Source organism: Primulina tabacum, chromosome 5 (assembly GCF_025594145.1).
Source record: "Primulina tabacum isolate GXHZ01 chromosome 5, ASM2559414v2, whole genome shotgun sequence".
In the NCBI taxonomy this organism is placed as follows: Eukaryota; Viridiplantae; Streptophyta; class Magnoliopsida; order Lamiales; family Gesneriaceae; genus Primulina; species Primulina tabacum.
Window position 1 is genome coordinate 36,269,834 of NC_134554.1, and position 18,545 is coordinate 36,288,378.

An 18,545-nucleotide genomic window follows, 5' to 3' on the forward strand; every position below is an offset into this window, starting at 1 on the left:
CCAGCAAGACAAATTTGACCGTTGCAACATCAGAAACAGTACATAAACATTCCAAACGGTCATATTCTTGTGTCTAACGTATATATCATTGTTGGGGATTATAAATACAACATCTTGAAGATCAAACAAGAGCTTTTGAAGTGGTTTCAAAGCATGGGCAGTTAACATGAAGATAGCAGCTAGTTGAGAGCACAAGCCTTTGTGTGAGGATACATTTGAGATGTACACTGTAAAGGATAAATTCCTCATACACAATCACTCACACATATACAAGAGAGTTGAACTTCAAAGATTAGTTGAGTGAGTCTTGCACAAAGACAATAAACTTGTGTATGTAGTCTTTGCATATGAGACATTAAACAATATGCTAATTGTGAGGTGCTGCCTACAATCTTGAGTGCTAGGAGTTCAGTTTAGGCAGTGGGTAAGTCCTGGCTGAGTGGGTTTGTACAAGTTTTTGTATAAATCAAAGTCTTCTAGTGAATATCATTCCCAAGGAGAAGAAGGGGTGACGTAGGAGTTATTCAATCTCCGAACATCCATAAACAAATTCGTGTCTATTTGTTTATTGCATTTACTTATCATTTTCATAGTTTTAAAGATGCATTGTTGAAGCATTTTTTGTGTTCTTCAAATACCAAAATATTGCATACCAAGTGTTTGATAAAATGCTTCAACCAAAATATTTTTACTCATTCAACTTGCATATATTTTAAATGCTTTACAAAATATTTAATCGGTTTCTACGAAGGATTATTTCGAGTATTTTCCGCTTGGTTTGAACATCAAACTCGATTTAACTCATCGGTGTTCAATATTTCAAGAACCGAACTATTGTAGTTCAACGGTGATCCCCTAGCCGATCCCACTACAAGAAAAATGATTTTCCGCAGCACGTCATCAACAGCATGCATTAAAAGCACGCTGCAAATAGTACTTTTAGCGACGTGCACCCATATGTGCGCTGTTAATATTGTACAACTGACAAAAATAACTGGCGTGCATTAAAAGCACGCTGCAGACAGTAATATCCGCAACACGCATTTATGTGTGCCGTTAATAAAATATATAAACGACAACGTGCGCACGTATGCGCGCTGTTAATATTAGCGTAAATAATTTTTTTAACAGCGAACTAAAAGCGTGCTGTGGAAATTATTATTTACAGCGTTCTCTGACCGCTATTAATAATATTGAAATAAAATTGCGCCAATTTCCCAACTTTATTTCACATCTCCGCGCCTCTCTATTTTCTTTGTAAGCGCACGCCCTTCTCTATTTCCCAAATTTTTTCACGCCCCCATGCCCTTCTTTATTTCCCAAATCTCTGAATCACTCAATCGATCGTCTCTCCTTCACTCAATCGCTCAGTGCTTCTCGGAATCACTCAATCGATCTTCTCACTTCACTCAATCGCTGTGGCTTCTCGCTTCACGCAAGTATGCTTTCTTTTCTCAATAACTCTATCGAGAATTTTTTTGTATGTAAGTCTTTAGAATGAAAAATAGACAAATTTTTCCTTCTAAAATAACTTAATCGCTCCAGTTATTAATGTTATGTATGGAAGAAAAGCCTTACTTGTATGATAGATACAACTTTGTTGTGGGTGTAATAAGAGTTTCCTTGTCATTATTGTGTGTTTCTTATTTTAATAATATTTATTCCCAATTCTAGTGGTTATCGCTCGACTTATACCTCTGCTTACTCAAAAGTTTCCAATTTCGCAGGTAAATTTTCCCTTTTTAAAATTAATAATAATCGATTTATGATCTGTTTTGTTGTGTTTTTCGGATGATTTTTAGCTGTCTAATGTTGGAGTTTCTGTTATTTCTGTATGATTGATTTTTTGTAATCTTAGTCTCTTTTTCGTTTGAATTTGGTGATGCTTTGGCTGTGGTGATTTTACTTTTCGAATGAATATGACTGATTCGTTCCATTGTATTTGTTAAACTGTCATGTTGTTCTTAAAATGACACCTTCATTTCATCCCATCACTGTCATAGTGTTCATAATACTCTGCCTACTAATCGTCTTGATAATAGTCTTCATTGTCGCTCTCATTGCTATCATAGGGCAAGAAACGCCTTGCCCATTGTCCTCTTAAGCTCTCTTGAATTCGATCCCTAATGGCCTTTCCCTGAGAAATAAATGTTTGGAATGATACGAGAGAGTTGATGTATCTGAGTTCAGAAACTAGAGAATTTGAATGCCACCCCCAATGAATTGCTAAGACTGCTGCTTACCAATTTATGACAACCTTCTTCAAACATCACAACAAATCCGGCAACCCAGCGATCAGCATTTTCGACCCAAACATTGGGATGCATGGCAGCTGTTCTTGCAATAGTTTATATCTGCCAGATGGAGTTTCGAAAATGTAAACAAGCTGGTTAGCGTTATAAGTGAACAACAAAGGATAGCAGATAACAATCTAATCATGGATTAGCTAAGTTCAATGCTTAAACCAAATGAGACTTGAAGACAGAGATCAAGACAACCATTAGGTAGTAATACAAGCTTTGAGCATATACAGGGGCATTTGCTATAAAAAGCCTTTGCTTAAGTCTCGGCATTGAAATGGCTCAAGGACGCTTAATTAACAACTGATACATAGGTAGGAGTTGGGGAGGTGGCTTTGGTGGGTGTCACAGTGGTGGAGACGAATGCGCGGTCATTGGCTATATTCTCCATATTTTTTGCTGCATTTTCTTTGTTTATTATCTTCCGTTTTTCAGTGTTTCTCTCTTACATTTTTTATTAAAAATATATTTTCAATATTATTTGGGTAAAAAAATAAACCTGCATATTATAATCAAGTCATGAGGAGACAAATAAGCCAACATTTCCATCACTAGAATACCTTCCCCCTACCTTTTCTTGATGCTCCTTAACTTTCTCTTGCAGCTTCTTCAGTCTCAAATTCACACTCAGTCGTTTTTCCTGCACATGTTCGATATAAGAATTTAGCAACTGCCAAAATTAAAATATGCCACATTAGTTTTGTGGTAATTAAATACCAGAACAAAGATGAATTAAGTTGTATCAGAATCAATATACGACAAAGCACAAAAAATATATATGAATCTCCATGCCTTGACATAGCTAACATTAATTCCTTTCTTGTATAGTCACCACTACAAGAAATCTGGTTTTTTGCGGCACGAAATTAACTGCGAGAAAAAAAAACATTAATTCCTTTCTTGTATAACCTACTTTACAATAATTCAAAATTGAATACTTATAAGAAAAAAAATAGAAAATTTTAGAGAACTGTTTATATTATTTTCTCGATTTACCCGTATTTGTAATTGTTCTAACTACGAGTTTTAGATATGTACTGCATGACTTTTGTGTTTTTCGAACAGCATAGATATTGTTATTGAATTTTAAGAACAGTTGCAAGTAACAATATCACATGAGTAATAAGTTAATTGGCTAAATTCGATCATATAATTTGATAAGGAAAAGTGCATTAAAAATTTGCGGATTTTGAAAATAAGACATATAGTTCATATTTTCAGATAATATTATTTTGTGATTTGAATTAAATCTACTTTAACAATTTTGTGGCTAGTTTTTAATTTTTATGGCAGAATTTTAGGTTATATTTTTATTCATTTTCTCATTTTATTTACGAAGTAATGAAAATTATTTGATGTCATATATTAATTTGAATGTTAAGGTTTGGGTCATTTACGAAATGGATAAAGAATGGATTCATTTGCCTTCAAGACTTGTACCCGAGTATGAAGAAGGGGTTCAAAAATTTCTTGCACAAGCCAAGGACTACGCCAAAACACATGACGTGATATTATGTCCTTGCATACGTTGTAAAAATAAGAAGTATATGACATTTGAAAAAGTGTATGAGCACTTAATTATCAAGGGGTTCGATCCTTCTTACACGATTTGGTTCTTCCATGGTGAAACTGATACCCCACATTTGACGGTGAAGGTAGTTTAGGAGGAGTTCAAGAAGCGGAGGATGAAAGTAGAGAGGCATTTCACTTATATAGGGATGTATTTGTCTCAGATGAAGAGGTTGGACACACTACGTCTGACGCAAGAGATTATGAGTTTGCTGATTTATTAGAAGATGCAGAAACTCCTCTCTTCCCTGGATGTACGACTTATACAAAGTTGTCAGCATCTGTCACATTATACAATTACAAGTCTACCAATGGTCACACTGACAGTAGTTTCAATGAGCTCCTTAAGATCTTAGGTGACATGCTTCCAGAAAAAACCACACTTCCACAAAATGTCAACTCAATGAAAAAGTTGTTGAAACCATTTGATTTAGGATATGAGAAGATTCATGCTTGCCCAAATGATTGTTGTCTATTTAGAAAGGAGCTCAAAGAATTAGACTCATGTCCCAAATGTGGTTCCTCAAGATGGAAGGTGGACAAAGTTACATTCAAAGTTCGTAAAGGAGTTCCTGAAAAGGTGCTAAGGTATTTTCCTGTGATACCAAGATTTAAAAGGATGTTTAAATCAGAAGAAATGGCTGAAGATTTGATTTGGCACTCCAATCACAAAAGTCAAGATCATATGATGCGTCATCCAGTTGATTCAGTAGCTTGGGATACAATAAATCACAAGTGGCCTACTTTTGCATCAAATCCTAAAAATCTTCGTCTTGGTCTTGCAACATATGGATTCAACCCTTTTGATGACCTTAGTTCCAGATATAGTTGTTGGCCTGTTATCTTGGTCAATTACAATCTTCCACCATTGAAGTGCATGTCGAAGGAAAATCTTATGTTAACATTACTAATACCAGGTCCAAAGCAACCGAGAAATGATATAGATGTGTACTTGGAACCTCTTGTGGAGGATTTGAAGGAGTTGTGGGACATAAGTGTGGAGGCATTTGATGCATTTAGCAAGTCAATATTTAATCTGAAGGCTATCTTGATGTGGACAATCAATGATTTTCCAGCTTATGGAAACCTAGCTGGATGTGCCACCAAAGGGAAATTTGGTTGCCTAATATGTGGTGAAGACGTATGTTCTATGTGGCTTAAGTATAGTAGAAAGTTTTCATACTTAGGCCACCGAAGATTTCTTGCTCCTGATCATCCGTTTCGTGAGAAAAAGAAGTGGTTTAATGGGAAAAAAGAGAGAAAAGGAAAACCGAGGACTTTGACTGGCTTAGAAATTCTGAATGCGGCAAAAGTCATTGAAAATGACTGGGGAAAAAAGAAAAGGAGTCAGAATATCAATAATGCAAAGAGAAAGAGAAAAACACATGATATTTCAAAAAATGTACAAAAATCAGATCAAATGTGGAAGAAGAAGTCAATTTTTTTCAGTTTGTCATACTAGAGTGTGAGTTATTTTGCTCTCTATTCATCAAGTTTTATAAATTTGTTTTTTTGTTCATAAACTTTTATGAATCCTGAACTAATACTATGAAATCTGTTAATGGTTACGTACAGGGACTGCTGCTACGTCATAACTTAGATGTGATGCATGTTGAAAAGAATGTCTGCGAAAATATCATAGGCACATTGTTAAACGTGAAGAAAAAATCCAAAGATGGTGTGAATGCTCGCAAAGATTTGATGCACTTAAACATTATAAAAGAATTACATCCTCAAGAGAAAGGGGAAAATATGTTTCACTTGCCTGCTGCACCTAACGCATTGTCTAAAAAAGAAATGAATGTATTTTGCTCTAGATTGAAGAAAATAAAGTTACCCTATGGCTATAGCTCAAATATTGGTAACTGTGTTTCTTTAGAAGATCATAAGCTTATTGGGCTGAAATCTCATGATTGCCATGTTCTAATACAACAATTGCTATCAGTAGCATTGAGAAATCTTTTACCTAAAGGTCCACGTAGTGCTCTATTTTTATTGTGTGCATTTTACAATGAATTATGTCAAAGAGTGTTAGACAGGAACCGTTTAGAACAACTCGAGGAGAATATTGTTGAAACTCTATGCATGTTGGAAAGGTATTTTCCACCCGCTTTCTTCACTATCTCGGTTCATTTGACAATTCATTTAGCAAGAGAGGCTCGCTTGTGTGGGCCTGTCCAATTCCGTTGGATGTATCCATTTGAAAGGTAATAGATATTAATTTATTTTTAGACCAATATTATGTTATACAAAGAATTTATATTTGCTACAAACACTAGTTTCATGTGAAATTTGTTTTGTTACTTAGATTTATGAAAACACTTAAAGAGTATGTGAAGAACCGAGCAAGGCCAGAGGGTTGCATAGCTGAGTGTTACCTTGCAGAAGAATGAATGTGATTTTGTAGTGCTTATATAGAAAAAGCGGCGAGTATTGGTATCCGTTCTAATCGGAATCAGGATATGGACAATGGATTAGTGGAAGGTCGCCCAATTTCTCAAGGAAAAGAAAAAATTTTAGAAGACCATGTGTTGGAAGCTGCACATCGATATGTGTTGTTCAATACTGCTAAGTTGAGCCTTACTTACAGTGAGTATAGTTAATTACATATCATATTAGCCTTTGTCTATTACATAATTCATATATTCTAATAATCACCCTTTAATGATTTTAAATAGGATGCACATTGAGGAGCTTAAACAAACAGATCGTCGTTTCTTAATTAATGAAACATTGTTACAGAAGCAACATATGGAAACATTTGCTCAATGGTTATCAAAACATGTTTGTGATAACTCATCAGACATAATTCAATGGCTAGCACATGGTCCAAGAAAACATGCTATATCTTATATGGGTTATATTATAAATGGATATCGATTCCACACAATTGATGTTGAAAGGTCGACACAAGATAGTGGTGTTTCGATTGAAGCAGATACTGTTTGTCAGTCTAGTGCGAATGATTATTCACATACTGTTGGAAGAGTATTATACTATGGAGTTATACGAGATATTGTTTTACTAGACTACTATTCTTTCAAAGTTCCCGTTTTTAGGTGTGATTGGGCAAATCATGAAACAGGAATCAAAATGGAAGATGGTTTTACACTGGTCAACTTACACCAAGGTCTAAGAACTTTTGAAGGCGATCCTTTCATTTTACCATCACAACCAAAACAAGTATTTTATTCTAGAGACAATGACGAATCAAACTGGTATGTGTTGCTGAAAGCGCCGCCTCGGGGTATGCATAACATGAATTTGCTTGAAGAGGAAGCCTATACATCATCAACACCTCTTGATGTGTCCACACTTGAGATTAACATTACTGAGAAAGAACCGTATGCGAGAAATGAGTGTGAGGGAATTGACATGACTGATCCGTGATTGAAATTTTCGGTTCTAGATTTTATAGTTAATTTAAAAGGTTCCATTAAACTTTATTTACTGTTGCAATATATTTGTCTGTTTTCTTTTTATTTTCTGCGAATTATCATGTTATATTACGTGTTTGATTATTTCTTCATATATAGCATTAAAAAATGAGCAGATTGGGCCAAAAACGCAGCAAGGTATATGTAGATGAAGTTCAGGTGATATTTTATTATTTTGTTAATTTATTATTATTTTAATTTTAATAAAGTCTCAATTTTACATGATAATATGTCTTTGTGATATTTTGTAGGAAAATATAGCTAATAAGCTATCGAGAGGGGACTCCAACACTCCACCTAATTCATCAGAATATTTGTGTGATAAAGAGCTAATTGATGACGCCAAAACTAATAAGAAAAAAAAAGACGAGGTTCATCAAAGTTTAATTTGGTTAGTGGCCAACAACAGCCCAAAGATCTGGAACGTAATGAGTTTGGACAGGCAATTGGAGATAATTCGGTCAAGTACGCCTCTTTTCTAGGTTGCATGGTAAAAGAATTTGTGCCATATACATTAGATCGATGGAATGACTTAAACGAGGAAATGAAGAATAAGATGTGGCGTTGTCTTCAGGTAATGCTTATCACTGTTTTTGTATTCCTATTTTATAACAAAATGTAGAAATATTTTTATGCTTCTTAATGTGTAGTTGAACTATAAAGTTGAGGAGTGGGAGAAACATTCAATCTTTCAAAAGTTAGATAAATTGTGGCGTGATAGAAAATCCAAGTAAGTATCAATTCATTGTTATGGATTTCTTCACTTTTTGATACATGCATATAATTGTTATTATTTTTGGGCTTAAATTTAGTAATATATACAATTGGTTGATCAAGTAATTCACTTAATATGATTTGTTGTATTAAGTTATATATAGTGATTTATATGTAGTTATATATTGATGATCATATAAACACTCTGGATGCTGCATGCATTTGAGTTTTGTAAGCAAAGTGTGATTTGTGATTACTGTGTGGTTACTGCATGGTTGGTGTATGAACAGTTTACTAGAGGAAAGGATTTTGGATGATTTTTAGCTTTTGTGTGGCTGTCAGTAATTGACCCTTCACAGTGAGGGACTTCGATTGTTAGAAAGTGTAGAGGCCCGAAATTCGTACTTGAAAATTTGCGGAAAAATTTAAAATTTTCTTTTAAAATAAGTAATTTGCCTCATTTGTAAAATAAACTGATAAATAGAGTTTAATGTTCAAAATAGCATAGCGGAAGTAAATATTGTTTGCAAAATAACAATTTAAAATAATCCAACAAAGATAAAATGTTTGGGCATAAAAATGGTAAATGCTGAAAATGAGGTCCTCGGGTTCCACTACTGCCGACCCAAGATGGCTCACTGGTCCCCGCCCTCGATCCCGACCTCATCAGTACCTACAACAATCAAGTCTAATGAGTTTAAAGACTCAGCATGCATATATCACAAATAACAAGTAATAATAATAAAATTCCATACATGGTAAAAATATCATGAGTCTGGCGTAACGTAAAATATCATGTCATGAGTAATTATAATACGTGCATAACTGAACTGAAAGTCGTAAGTAAAATGTTTGCTCCATCGAGCCTTGTAATAAAATAACATGTCATAAATTTTCTGTTGAGATTATGTTCTACGCAAGTAGCCCCTGACATGAACTGAACTGGATCGCCTGATCAGACTAAACTACAGTATACTGGGCGGTAGAGATCATCACAGCCCTTGGACTGGATATCCGTACCAATAAATGAACTGAACTGAACCGGTAAGTGACCACCGGGTGAAGTAATAATCTCATGATAATGAAGTGGCCACAAGCAATATCGCATAAGTCTCAAAAATGAATATTTTATATTTTTGCACGTAATATAATTAAATAACATAATTAAATATCCTGTATTAATTTTACCGAATGGGTTGGATCGTTCCCAGGCTCGCTGTAAACCTAAATTTTACATGAAAAATATGCAAATGATTTTCTTTACCAAACTTTGTAATTAAATCCAAAAACGAGATAATTACGCCCAACGACTTCGTATTTAATCATGACTCCGTACCAACCCAAACCCTCATTTAGTCGTGATTAAAATACGCCTAAAATGATGAAATAATGCCCCTAGAATTACAGTACTCGAAATTTTGGTGAATGGAGGTCAAAACAGGAAACGCTCTTTCGAGAGTCACTTTGGCACATTGCACCGTAAGTTCTCGTACGACCTCTAGACTTGACCAAATCGCAAACGGCCAAAAACATGACCTTCCTAACTCAATGGGGTACTGTCCAGTCCAAGTCCATAGGCTAGAAGCCAACCGAGGACTCAAAACGTACCCCTGAGCCGCAACACCACTTGCTGTCAAAAAAAAATACAGCAGCAGTGTCAGCATTTCTTTGCGTTGTTTGCGAGGCAAATGGCCATTGGGGCTTGAACCACCAACCAGAGCCTCTTCCCAACACCTTAAGGCATGGCTAGAACCATGGCTAAGAGCCCTAGGCCAGCCACAATTCAGCCCACACCAGAAACGCCACCACACTCCCAGCCGAGAACAACCAACTACACGCGTGGGGATATTTGCTTCGCTTGCTATCACGGACCATTCCAGTGGCCATTTGATTGACCATGGCACGATCTAGACGTCAAGGGGTATGGTATGAACCGTGGCTAAGGGCCAGAGGCCAACCAAAATCCACACCACACCACAAAACTACACATACAGAAAATGAAGGGGTCGAAGGGGCTGTGCTTGTTTTTATTTGAAAAACCGATTCCATCATGGACCAAGCTTTGAAATACCAACTTGGTCACATCTTAGTCATAACAAAGAGATGTTCTAACCATGGCTGTAGCCCCTAGGGCAGCCAAGATCAGAAACATCCTCCTTGGACAGCAAACTCGAAAATCGAACACAATATGACACTAAGGGGAAGTCGCTGTCATTTCTGAATTTCAGCTTGCATGGGGCTTGAACCAATGGACCAACGTGTTCCTAATATGTCCTAGACATGTCTAGATGCAGCCTTGGGAGCCTAGGATTGAGCCAACCACCTGTACACACAAAAAACGACAAGACCGTGAAGCATACAAGAAGGGGCCGAAAATATGTGCATGTGTTGTTCGAAAATTCTGTTATGTAATTCAGTTTTCATGCCATAAATCCATGAGTGTGATGTTTTTAAAAAAATACTACTATGGCTTGATTGAAGAGTGAAAGAAATATAGTCATGCCTGGATTTTTGTTTTGAAGAAAACAAAAGAAAACACGACGCGGCGCGGAGGAGACGGAGTGCTTCGCTTACTCACTATTCTACTCGATTTTTCTTTCTTGTTTCTCTCGGTTTTCCCACGATTTTTACTCTGAGAATTTCTCTCAATTTCGGTGAAAGGGAGGGGGAGAATGGTTGGGAGGAATGAAGGAAAATCTATTAATTAAATGGGAGAAAATGGCAAGATCAAATCTTGCTATCCTAGAATTTGTTAGGAGGTTTGATATCAAAAGATTTGAAGGATAGTTGGAGTGCACTTAGTCGATGATTAGGTCTAGGAACAATGGAGAAATATGGCTTAATTAATTATTTGTTGGTGATTTAAAAGTGGGGAAAAATCATCTACCAAGAAAGATTATGGAAAGATAATAAGGAATGAGTTGATAAACTAATTTTAAATCCTTAAAAATAAGGGGTGGCTGATTTTATGCTTATAAAATAAGAGAGAATATTGATTAAATATTAATTAGTGGAGAATAAAATTTAGGAAATTATCTAGCAAGAAAAGGTAATGAGAGATATTAAAGGAATGAGTTGTCAAATATCTTTAAATTAATGAAGGAGGGGCCGAATTTGCCATCAAAAATGTGGGTAGGAAATTGCTTAAATTATTAATTATTGATGATTAAATTGAAGGGATTAACAACCATGAAATGGATATGGAAAGGAATAAAAGTTGAGTTGCAAATCAAAAAAACTAAATCTTCTAGAAATGGGGTGGCCGAAAATTTGAATAAAATGGAGGGAAAATATTTCTTAATTATTAAATTTTAAATCTCTAATGTTTTATCTACCCATTAAATATTTTAGTGAATTAAGAAATTGATTATTGAACTTTATTTACTACTTATCTCAAATTATTTAAATAATTCCTTAAACATCCTTTTACATTAAATTTAACTTATTATTTATCTTAAATAAATTCTAGGAATGTTTTCTTAATATTAAATTTTATCTCAATACTCCAACTCCAGTCCGGCTTTACTTATTCATTTGAAAGGTAACAATTAAACTACTGCATCAAATAATTAAATTTAAAGAAAAAAATTTAAATACTCATGCAATAAAAATCATTTTAATTTAAATGTTAGAAATTATGCATGGCTTATACGTAGTCTAATTTACGGGTTCTACAGAAAGAGTAGAGGGAAAAAGTGATTATGCATAAAGATGTGATCAGGAAAATACTAAAATAACATACTTGCAAAAAACATTCCAGCATACTGGTTCATGCATAAAGATGTGATCAGCAAAAAACATTCCAGCATACCAATTCAATATATCAAAATAAACAAAAAAATGCAACCTAGATACCAATATGCTTAAACTGAACCTTATCTGCAGAGCCCTTGTGCCAAGTATTCTAGCTCTTTAATATTTAGCAATCATGTGACTAATCAATTATATATGAATATGTTATATGTTTTTTAATTTCAGGAAAAGAGTGAAAAATTTAAGGCAATGAGGGAAAAGCAAAGACACAACCACACAATGAGCAAGAGAGGTTATGCTCGTTTAGCTCACATTATGGTAATTATTATTATTTGAAAAAACTTATGAAAAGTTCTTTTCAAAGTTTTCTTATTTTTAATTGTAATGATACATTTTTTGAATTATGTTCCTAATGAATTTTTCATATATTTCTATATGCCTCATACTCAAGGAGCAAACAAGTTCTGTTGATATACCAATTACAAGAACAAAAGTATGGGTGGAAGGCCATAAGAAGAAAAATGGACAACCTAGTGGTGAAGCTGTTGGAGAAAAAATGGTAGTAAAATTATTTCTATCAGAAAAAAACTGGTCAACTTAAATTCATTATTTTCTCAAAAATTATTTGTTTGTAATTTGCAGAAAGAAATAGAAGAATGTGCACCTGAATCTCAAAACACTACTAACATTGCTGAGGATGCAATTAGCCTTGTATTTGGGAAGGAAATTCGAGGTAGAGTGCGAGGAATGGGCTTTGGAATTACACCTTCAAAAGTTGGAGCATCTTTGCAACAAAATGGAACTATTAAACAACTTCAAAGTATGATGCACAGCTTTCAACAAGAAGTGCAACAAATGAGGTCCATTGTTTTCCAAAATATGAGGCAACAAAATGAGCAAGAACATGTTAGTAATTAAACGAAATTAGATAAAATAATTTGTATTGATGCTGTTGAGAATTCTTGTTTAGTGACCTATGATTTTGTCTTGATCACTTTTTCGTTTATTGTTGAGTAGAAAAATGGTGTAAGTGTCACTAGTCTTATTTAGTTTACTTTCTAGCTTTAATGCATTTTTATTTTGCACTTGAATTTTTATGTTTAATTTGGTTCATGTGGTCATAATAATTTGTATATTGTCTTCCTTACTAAATAATTAAATTATATTTTAGATTGAAATTGTTGACATGCAATGTGCTTCTTCTGCACAGTAGATTTTATAGTGACCTCACAGTAGAAGTAATTTAATGAAGCTTCTTACATTGGAGATTTGTTGTTTGAGATATTTTTTGCTTTATCTCAGTATGTAGGTTGGTAGTGGTGGCAGTATTGGGATTGGGAATGATATTGGTAGCAGTTGTGATATCAATCGTCCCAAAAAAAGTGGTAATGCTGATAATGTGAACCAACATCAAGCTGCATCTCGGGTAACTATCTTAAAAGTTTGTGTTATTTAAACCACATTTGTTATAAAATAGATATAGCATAATTAATACTTTGTATTGTTTATATGCATTCAAATTCAAAGAATGTGAGTCATGGAGATATCTCTGAAAATACTAAATGTAAGTTGCTTCATTGGTGTGGTGATGGAGTTGTTGCTGAAGGTCGAATTGCATCCACAGATTCAACGGTAAAAGTGCATCACGTTAATCTTGGTGGATCTTGTTGGAAAGTTTGGGTTGATAGAGTTCTTGTGGAGCAGGTAGACTTGATTCGACCGAATTTTGAAATGATATTTCTGGATGATGTTGTTGGAAGCACAGTAGCATGGTTTTCTAAATTTATCGTTTTGTGTGACTGATACAGTTCCTATTGGTTCTAGAATTAAAGACAATATTGCATCAAACCATCATATTACTGAGTATTTTGTTTACTTTTTCAAGTTTTTTGTTTTATTGGATAAAGGAGAATTGACATTATTTACTTAGTTTTTATGTTATTTTATTACATGCTTTTATTCTGGTAATTGGTTGGATGTGGTGTGATAAATCTTTTGAGTTTCGATATTATTGTTTCAATTTTGGTTCATAATAATAAAAATAATGTTAATGTGTTGCACGTTGCTAATAAACCAAATCGATAACACACTTTGTACAATGTTGAATATGTCAACTACAGCTTGCATTGCAACCTGGAAATAGATCACTACTTTTAATCGCAGCGTGCATTTGCACGCTGCCAATAGATCACTTATCAACGGCATATTATGCACGCCTTGGATACCTTTAACCGCCGCGTGCAATGCACGCTGCCAATTGTTCAACATAACAACAGCATGCTTTACACGCCGTTGATACTCTTAACCATAGCGCGCGGTGCCCGCTACCGAAAGATAACTTTCAATAGCACACTCTGCACGCCGTGATTAGAGTAAACTGCAGCGTGCATTGCACGCTGCCAATTGTTGAACATATCAACAGCATGTTTTGCACGTCGTTAATACTTTTAGCCACAGCGCGCGGTGCACGCCGCCGAAAGATAACTATCAATAGCACACTCTGCACGCCGTTATTATAATAAACCGCGGCGTAAACCGCACGCTGCCAATAGTTTCAAACTTAAGACGGCTTTCAATTTTGCGGCGTGCGTCGCAGCGTGCAATGCACGCTGCGGATACCTTTCCGCGGCGCACATTGCACGCTGCGGAAACCCACTTTTCTTGTAGTTTCCCATCACACAATGCTAACTTCTGATACACACAATATATTAATTTCATGTACATTTATGATCAACAGCCCTTTCAAACCTGATTCAACCTTAGGACTTATCTAATGCCTGAGTTGAAACTCCTAGTTAACTCAAACGATTGACATACAATCTAACAAATAATACAATAAAAATGAAGTAAAGAAATGAATCCTCATATTGAAAATGTCGAACAACTCTTCAAACATTCTAAAAACGGTCGACTAGTTTGATAGGAGCCCTTGATGACCTTTGATGATTTGATAAATGATCTTTGATGCAAGGGCGAGCAGTAATCAATATAAAAGTTATGATGCCCAGAAATTTTTTAAGAGAATGCTTCAAGTGTGTACAATCTCGTAGTTGTTAAAGTTCAAGTATTTGAAACTCTTCTTGGCTTTATCTATTTAATGAACTTATTGCATCTTCTCATTCAACGCTCGACTATAGCTCAATAAATGAGCATTAATGCAATAGTATTGATGTCATCCTCGTTTCTCGATTTATCGTACAATTTAATTAATTATCAATTTGACATTTATCAAATGTGAGAAAACGACCACTGATAGCAAAAAGTAACTAGGCCTGCTTATAGAATTTAAAAAAACAATCTGATCTTTTGATATCATGTTTGTTGTTTATGATCAGTCTACTAACTTTATGATAAAGTAAGTGAGATACTTGTAAGACATGTGATTTGTATATGAAGATGATTTTACTCAACCGTTTATAAATGTAGTTCGATAAAGTAAACGGTTGAGTAACTCTTATGCCACAGACTTGTACGCTTGAGCAATACAAGCTTGTGCGATTGAGTAGATCAAATACGTTGTTGATAATAAAACAGTTGAATAGCTTTGCATCTTGAGATCAGTTGAACGACTTCTTATGAATCTTCAGTGGACGGTCGAGTACTGTAACACATTGCAAAACCAGCTTGATATAATATAATAAGTTATTATTTGTTATCCACCAAAACTAAGAGATCTAACAAATTACCTTCAAGCTTTTTATTTTTCTTTGTTAACAATATTTGGTATATTAAATTATTTGATATATTTTTAAGAATAATCCTTTAATATTGGCGAGGGAAATTAAAATTACAAATTATATAAAACTCAATAAACTATTTCAAGAGTATATTTTTTAAAGTACAAAAAAGTGTGATGTGCCACTTTAAGTGGCGGAAGCACGTTTTTAAAAAAAAAAAATCAATTTCAAAAATAAGGTAGATGGTGGAGTTTTGCAAAATTAAGGCAAAACGCCACCATCAATGGCGAAACTAATAGCAGCAGACACAAATTGCAGCGTCCAAGCTGCCATGGCATCAGACTTTTATTTTTATTTTTTATTAAATTTGGACATATATCTTATTAGTAAAATAGGAAGACTACATACAAAAATGACAACTCAAACTCAAGTTCAATAATTTGAATAAAAAATCATTTTAGATGGTCAGTTAATCAACAAAATTTTTTTTAAAAAAATTATTTATAAAATATTAATTAATTTATCTTTCAAAAAAATTGTACTTTTTTAAAAAAAATAAAATAACAGAAGTTGTGTATTTGTGTCGATCAACTTTTTTTTATTTTTAAATCAATGAATTTGAGATCCAACTTCCATTTTTTGTATTTGGATTGGTTTGAAAGATAAATAACTTTTTATTTTTTTCGTGGACAGAAATTTTTGAATCTGTTTTAAAATAAATATTTTTATAAATCATTGTTTAGTTTACCATTTTAAAATCTATTGATATCACTAGTAGAATATACAAATTAAAATAAATCGAAACTCGAACAAATATAAAACAATAATCAATCATCATGAAAAAAATTAAACAAAACAATAAGGTATATATGATACAAGCTAATTATTTCAAATGATAAACTTTAATTTGTTGTGTATTATGTACAAGAAATGAGATAAAAAGGGCAAAACATCCAAGGTTGAACAACAAACTCATGAGTACTTAATTTGAGTCCATGAAACGATGGAATATTTGGCGCTCCATTAGCTTGGTTTTCCGAGGTTTTGCAGCCATCCAATGTTGTAGCCAACTCCAATACCTGCCATTTTTATCAAATTGGTTGTTTTTCATCCAAGAGTCAATGTTTTGGCTCGAGGATCTACGCCTTTATATTGGGACTGCGATTCAAGCACAACTCAGGTGGCAACCAGTAACACACACACTGTTACAAAGAAAATGAAGAACAACCGATCAAGAAATGAAAATTGAAATGAAGAACAAAAGAAAAACATACAACCTTAGTTAGAAGAAATCGACAATTTCTTCTAGGTAGGAAAATATTGGTATACCAAAAGGCATATTCACTACCGAAGCCTTTGAGTTAAAAGGCAGATACTTGCCTTAAACCACAACGTTTGAAGAAAGAAAAGGAGTGGAGAATATAAAATAAAAGCAAGTAACATTGGAGGGAGTGGTCATTTTAAAAAGTTAGCTTTCACCCCTGAGCAAGATAGATGGTGCCTGATACTCTTATAAGAGCCCGGGTCATCCATGACCCGGGATGTTAAATGGATAGCCCAAATTTGGGTGAAAATGCAAGAAAGATTCTTCAGAAGCCGGGTAGGGAACGACCGGGACATTCTCCTCCGAGCGATTGAAAATCCCGGGCCCTCATACAAGTGCCCGAGAACTTCCACCCGATCTATCTCGAGAATTGCACCATACTCGAGGGTATGGATATGGTCAATCTTATCTATCAGAACAACATGTCTTTGGCGTGTCATATAAGTCATCAGAAATATGAGTGGCCGACTTGACATATTTATTAGGTAGGCACTGAAAACAATGTACCTACCATATTTTCTCCTATAAATAGCAGGTATATTTCTCATTTAATGATTTTGAAAATCTTTTAACTCTCAAGCGCACATATACTCTCATATATATTGCTTGTGTTCTTCCTTCTTCGCCTGCTAACTTAAGTATCGGAGTGACCACGCCGGACACTCTTCTGGCGTATTCACGAGTTCCTTTCATTGTTTGCAGGTCACGATCTAAGCCATCCACTTTGCTCATTTTCCTGAATAATATTATCGATTTGATCCAGTGGAGCATTCGACCCGGCTCATCCATTTCATCAAGGTCACATCATTGGCGCCGTCTGTGGGAAATTGAGACTAAGGCGTTGATATGGCTCCAACTAGAAGAACTAACCAGGACACTTCCCGAGCTCCTGGAGATGGTGCGCATACTTCAGGACAAGGTGTTGTTCCTCCCACAGGACCTAACCTTATCACTGTGTCCCCGGAAGATCTGGCTCGGATGGTATCTGAGGCAGTGAAAAAAGCTATGGCCCAGAGAGACCCCTCTCATCATTCTACCCCTCCGGGTAGGGAGCAAGAGCAAGAGCAAGAGGTAGGAGAGCAGGAGATGCGAGAAGAGGATGGGGAGTCTAGTGCCGGGTCCAAATTCCCGACTGTGGCGGAAGAGCTATTGGAGTTGAGACAGAAGATGAAGGTATTGGACGGATAGTTGGAGGGCCGTAGTCTTTCTCGGGCAGTTACCAAGGGATGCCCATTTGCTGAAATTATTGTCCGAGAACCTCTTCCCGGGAACTTCAAATCAGCTAAAGTCAAAGATTACGATGGTAATGCGGACCCGGAGTAACACCTGGCCAGGTTCAAAAATATGGCCATGTTGCATTGTTATACTGATCGAATTAAGTGCAAGGTCTTTTTGACAACTCTGGTGGATTTCGCTCAAAGGTGGTTTGAGGGGTTGGCCCCTCAGAGTATTAATTCTTTCAAGGACTTCCAGAAAGTGTTTCTACAGCATTTCAGTAGCAGCAAAAAGTACAAAAAACTATATTTAGTCTTTTTGAAGTAAAGCAAAGCCCGGAGGAGAGTTTGAGGGCTTACATTAGAAGGTTTAACAGAGTTGCTTTGGATGTTCCTACTTGTGCCACCGAGACAAAGACAACTACATTCACCCAGGGTTTGAGGGAGGGTGAATTTTTTCGTTCATTAACCAAGAAGGTGCCCTAGGACTTTGAGGATTTGTTGTCCGGGCAGAGAAGTACATTAACATGGAGAAAGCACAGAAGCCGAAAAGAGAA

General features: G+C 35.2%; 2 protein-coding genes across 2 annotated transcripts; both read left to right on the forward strand.

Annotated features, from left to right (window-relative positions):
- The first annotated feature begins 1,254 nt into the window (after positions 1 to 1,254).
- LOC142544386 (uncharacterized) lies at positions 1,255 to 17,488 on the forward strand. The gene is made up of 10 exons (XM_075651441.1): positions 1,255 to 1,439; positions 3,683 to 6,076; positions 6,178 to 7,465; positions 7,558 to 7,880; positions 11,999 to 12,091; positions 12,225 to 12,332; positions 12,416 to 12,679; positions 13,083 to 13,214; positions 13,301 to 13,477; positions 17,477 to 17,488. Exons 4-10 carry the CDS (start codon positions 7,794 to 7,796, stop codon positions 17,486 to 17,488), a joined length of 873 nt encoding a protein of 290 aa, XP_075507556.1. The 5' UTR covers positions 1,255 to 1,439; positions 3,683 to 6,076; positions 6,178 to 7,465; positions 7,558 to 7,793.
- On the forward strand, positions 3,701 to 7,259 carry LOC142544385 (uncharacterized). Its single transcript, XM_075651440.1, has 5 exons — positions 3,701 to 3,830; positions 3,956 to 5,181; positions 5,445 to 6,076; positions 6,277 to 6,462; positions 6,548 to 7,259. The coding sequence occupies exons 1-5, from the start codon at positions 3,701 to 3,703 to the stop codon at positions 7,257 to 7,259; spliced, it is 2,886 nt and encodes a 961-aa protein (XP_075507555.1).
- Positions 17,489 to 18,545: the final 1,057 nt, after the last annotated feature.

What these genes read in the sequence shown, in the direction of transcription:
- LOC142544385 (XM_075651440.1), top strand. Translation starts at nt 3,701, where the DNA reads ATGGATAAAGAATGGATTCATTTGCCTTCAAGACTTGTACCCGAGTAT. An exon ending in ATTATGTCCTTGCATACGTT is followed by an intron (nt 3,831 to 3,955) that starts GTAAAAATAAGA and finishes TTGACGGTGAAG; the next exon opens with GTAGTTTAGGAGGAGTTCAA. An exon ending in TGGATGTATCCATTTGAAAG is followed by an intron (nt 6,077 to 6,276) that starts GTAATAGATATT and finishes GTGATTTTGTAG; the next exon opens with TGCTTATATAGAAAAAGCGG.
- LOC142544386 (XM_075651441.1), top strand. Translation starts at nt 7,794, where the DNA reads ATGGTAAAAGAATTTGTGCCATATACATTAGATCGATGGAATGACTTA. An exon ending in AGATGTGGCGTTGTCTTCAG is followed by an intron (nt 7,881 to 11,998) that starts GTAATGCTTATC and finishes TTTTAATTTCAG; the next exon opens with GAAAAGAGTGAAAAATTTAA. An exon ending in CTCGGGTAACTATCTTAAAA is followed by an intron (nt 13,215 to 13,300) that starts GTTTGTGTTATT and finishes TCAAATTCAAAG; the next exon opens with AATGTGAGTCATGGAGATAT.